This window comes from Dendrobium catenatum, unplaced genomic scaffold, assembly GCF_001605985.2.
Source record: "Dendrobium catenatum unplaced genomic scaffold, ASM160598v2 fragScaff_scaffold_1656, whole genome shotgun sequence".
NCBI classification, from domain to species: Eukaryota; Viridiplantae; Streptophyta; class Magnoliopsida; order Asparagales; family Orchidaceae; genus Dendrobium; species Dendrobium catenatum.
The window spans coordinates 158,946-163,676 of NW_021320118.1; the positions used below are offsets into that span (position 1 = coordinate 158,946).

At 44.7% G+C, this 4,731-nt stretch overlaps 1 protein-coding gene across 1 annotated transcript; it reads left to right on the forward strand.

Moving 5' to 3' along the window:
* The first annotated feature begins 564 nt into the window (after positions 1–564).
* On the forward strand, positions 565–4,456 carry LOC110105782 (cation/H(+) antiporter 15-like). Its single transcript, XM_020835422.2, has 3 exons — positions 565–1,007; positions 1,922–2,926; positions 3,025–4,456. The coding sequence occupies exons 1-3, from the start codon at positions 720–722 to the stop codon at positions 4,273–4,275; spliced, it is 2,544 nt and encodes an 847-aa protein (XP_020691081.2). The 5' UTR covers positions 565–719; the 3' UTR covers positions 4,276–4,456.
* The last annotated feature ends 275 nt before the right edge of the window (positions 4,457–4,731 follow it).

A 4,731-nucleotide genomic window follows, 5' to 3' on the forward strand; every position in this document is an offset into this window, starting at 1 on the left:
TTCAGGTATTTGAAGCACATTTTTCACCTAATGGAGCCCTTTATCCAATATATACATTAATGTTCTATATGGTAAATCTAAGGCATTACCAATTTGTCAACTAAAAAAAAAAAGAGATTTTGATTTCCAGCCCTCCACAGAAGAACCAGCTTTGACCAACAGCAACTGGATATCAACCTTTCAAGCAACCATCGCCAGAGGCTTCCTTTGCTTCTGTACGCTGTCGCTTACAGAAGAAAATTTGATATTAATGATTCATTAAAAATCAAATCTTTTGAGTTTTTTCGAATCAAAATTAATGGTTTGATCCCGAAAAATTTTTATATCAAAATCTCCCCCTCCTCAGCTGCATTGATTAATGCAAGGAAGGCCTCGTCAATGCCACGGCATGTCTTTGTCTTCTGTAAATCCAGCGATAAGATCAATTTTTATTTAAGATTTGTTTATACATATAAAACAAAACAAAAAAAAAAAAACGAAGTCAAACGTAACTGTACAACCCTCTCCAATATTACCCATGAAAGTAACCGATAAACCAATATATCCTAAAACAAACATCTTTCGCTCCAATAGTGTCAGCCGAAGTAACCAAACACCTAATTCTGTTAATCTTCCATTCTTCCCTATACATTCCCCTTCGACTACCTCTCTTGCCCGACTCCTATGTCTCCTTCCTCTCCTCAGCCATCGATCGTGACAATAAAGAAGAAGATCGAACAATGGACGGCAAGTCGCCGGAGTTGCTGATGCATCTGAGCATGAAGGAGGCAGTCGGCGGGAGCGGAGGGGGAAGCGGCGCCAACTTCTCTTTCAGTGACTTAGTCCTGAAATTGGATTGCTACTCTCCAAAAATGGTACTGAGCAATGGCGTGTGGCTTGGAGACAACCCAATGCAATATTCCTTCCCTTTGTTCCTCACCCAACTTCTCTTTATCTCTCTCACCACTCGCGCTCTCGCTGCCCTGCTCCGCCCTTTACGCCAGCCCGTCGTCGTCGCCGAAATCCTAGTATGTCCCTCTTTCTCTCTCTCTCTCTCTCTCTCTCATTACACAAGCTTTTATTCTACGACACCCGACGCTGCATGGTATTGAGTGCGGGTACAGAGAGCTGGGTATCTGGGATGATATGACTCATTTTTATTAATCTCTTGACGCCCTCCTCACTTCACACAGAATAATAAATCCACATACAGGTTCTTCACAACTTTATTGAAAAAAAAAATCAAACAAGATATTCAATAAAAAATATTAATCACGTAATTTTTAGTATGGGTAGACCTTACAGAAAATAATTAATTCATTTTTAAAATAAATCTTTTAAAATATGATAGTCCTTGCATTTAATTTTTTTATTTATTAATCTAATCAAATATAGGCGAATCCACGGTCAAGTGAGGGCGGGCATGAAAAAAAAAACGTTAGAGATGACTTTTTCGAAATTTTGGGCCTCCTCAAAGAACTTTTTTTAACTAAATTTATTAATTATGCGTTATTTTTGCCTATCCCGCCTCCCATAATTCGCAGAGTCACAATTGAAGGGTCGAAGCCCTCTTTTTCTGTTGTTCACTACTCGCAAGATCAGATCCCCTTAGCAATTGCAAGAAGCCGTCCGCCTTCACCTTTACAAATCACAAGAGTTTGCCCACCCTAAAAAAATGATATGGATCCGCACCCGTAATCAAATAATTTCTTAACTTGGCTAAATGTAATTGCAATTTTTTACATGAGTGCATCACTTTTCTTTGTAGAAAAATTATAAATTGGTAAAAATCGGTATTAATATTTTTAGAAAAACATTTAAATGAATAAAATACAATAACAATTGATATTAAATTAAATTTTAATATTTAAATTCATTTTAATATATCTTATTCTTCAAGTTCTCTGTTTTTTTTTTTCTAAATTGTTTTATGTGATAGCAGGCGGGGATAGTATTGGGTCCCACATTCATGGGCCGCATATTCAAAACATACACGAACATCTTCTTCCCGCACCGAAGCGCCTACCTCCTCAAAACAGCCGCCAACATGGGCCTCCTCTACTTCGTCTTCATCGTCGGCCTCGAAATTGACACCTCCATCCTCCGCCACACAGGACGCAAAGTCCTCTCCGTCGCCACCGCCGGCATCCTCCTCCCCTTCTTCGTCACCATTTCCATCACCTACACCTTTCGCAAACATTTACTCCAACAACACACTTACAACCAAGCTTTCTACATCTACCTCGGCATCGCCCTCTCCATCACCTCCTTCCCCGTCCTCGCCCGCATCCTTCTCGAAATCAAGCTAATGGATACCGAGATCGGCCGCATCGCCCTCTCCACCGCTATGATCATCGAATTCCTCGGTTGGGTTCTCCTCGCCATCGGAATTGCTTTTACTGGCTCCAACGAAACTGGCGGTTCCCCTCCTCCTTCACATCTCATCATTCTCGCCACGATTGTGTACATTCTATTCTGCTTATTTGTGGTCCGCCCTGCCGTCGGATGGTTCTTTAGCCGAATACCGGAGGGGGAAGTGATGAGCGATATGGATAGCGGGACAATTCTTATCGGAGTTATGGCTGCCGGACTCATTGCGGATCTGATTGGGATACATTCTGCTTTTGGTGCATTTTTGTATGGTTTCGTGATCCGACCGACACCTCATGCAACCGCTCTTATCGGGCGGGTTGAGGAGTTCATTAAAGATCTGTTTCTTCCTCTAGTGTTCTTTGCGAGCGGGTTTCGAATTGATCTCCTGACGATTCATCGCCCGTCCCATGCGCTCGTCCTCATCTTCATCTTCCTCCTCTCTGCTTCTGTAAAGATAGGGGTGATCATACTGATTGCGGTCTACTTCGGCTTCCCATTTCTTGAGGGTATCGCTTTGGCCTTCCTCGTCAATCCAAGCGGATTTATCATACTCGGCATCGCCCGCGACAAAAATGCAAGTTCTTCGATTCATTCCTTATACATTAATTTCTACTCAGAAAAAAGTTAGTATTTTTATTGCATCTTAAAAGTGTCAGTTAATTAATGATGCAGTTAATGGAGGCTGACATTTACGCAGTCATTCTGCTGCTCAACATCATGATGACGGCAACGGTGACGCCGGTGGTGACCGCCGCCTACAAGCGATCGAGAAAACACCTGGGCTACAAACGAAGAAATTTGCAGTGCTCGCGGCCAGACTCCGAACTCCGCATGCTCGCCTGCGTCCACAAATCACGCAATGTCCCCTCCATCATCAGCCTTCTCGATTTATCCAACCCGACCAAAAAATCTCCCATCTTCCTCTACGCCCTCCACCTCGTCGAGCTCAGCGGCCACGCCTCCGCCTTGCTCATCGTCGACAACGCCTGCAGCTCCGATTCCCTCCCGCTCACTCACGCCCACTCCCAGCACATCATCAACGCCTTCGAAACCTACGAGCAGCACGCAGGCGGCGTCTCCATTCAACCTATCACTGCCGTCTCTCCCTTTTCCACCATGCACGAGGACGTCTGTTCCCTTGCCGAGGACCGCCACGCCGCCATCATAATCCTCCCATTCCACAAACTGCATACCGTCGATGGCGGGATGGAGGTCATCCACCCAGCCATTCGCACGCTCAATGCTAATGTGTTAAAGAACGCGCGTTGCTCCGTCGGCGTGCTCGTCGACCGTGGCTTGTCCAGCGCGGCAGGGGTCAATAGACTTCACCACGTACGGCACGTGGTGGTGCTTTTCTTCGGCGGGCCCGATGACCGGGAGGCGTTGGCCTACGCTTGGAGGATCGCGGAGCACCCTGCCGTCGCGCTCACCTTGTTGAGATTTTTAGCAGAGGGTGAGGCGGCAGCCGATCAGGACGAGGAGTATGTAAGCGAGTTTCGAGTAAAGTTTGTGAACGATGAGAGCGTGTTGTATGTGGAGAAGGTCGTGAGTAATAGTGAGGAGACGGTGGAGGTAATAAGAGGATTAATGGAAGGGGAGAGGCCTGATTTGTGTGTGGTGGGGAGAAGGATTTGGGTGTCGAAGTTGACGAAGGGGATGGAGGAGTGGTCGGAGTGCCCGGAGCTCGGCCCCATCGGGGATTTGTTGGCGTCTTTGGATTGCGGGGCGGGGGTGGCTGCGACGACGTCGGTGTTGGTGGTGCAGCAGTATGTTGGAGAGGGTAACTTGGGGGATGTAGCGGCTGAGCAGGCGGAGAACAGTCCGACGGCGGCGGAGGGTGTGCAGCAGTATTTGTCGAATCATACTGCTAGTAGAGGAGCGGGCGGAGCGGCCGGGATGGGCGGATGGCACGGCGCTGTTTGATATCTACGTAGAATTAATTACTATTTGGTGTGAACAAATCATGTTAGACTAATTCGTAGTCAATTACTTTAGGAATTATTTAATTATTTGTAATTCAAAATGTATATTTAAAGAGACCTATTTTGTTTTATTTATTTGAGTGGAGTAAAATGTTTAATTATAAAAATAAATAATATGTTGCTGTATTCATGCACAGACTCTAAAATCTTCATATATTGGCATTATTTAAGAGAGAGAGAGAGGTCAGAGGTGTAAATTAATAGAAATTAAAATTGATAACATCAATACATCATGTGATTATGTATTAGGATAACTGTTAGCCGTAGTGCATGATCATATAATCCAAAACTATTCAGTTCTTCGCGAAAGAATATCATCTCCATTATTTGTTCTCTTTGGGCCAACAGCCAACTGGCTTAGGATTTTGACTTTGCTTCCTCTAATTTTTATAGGTTT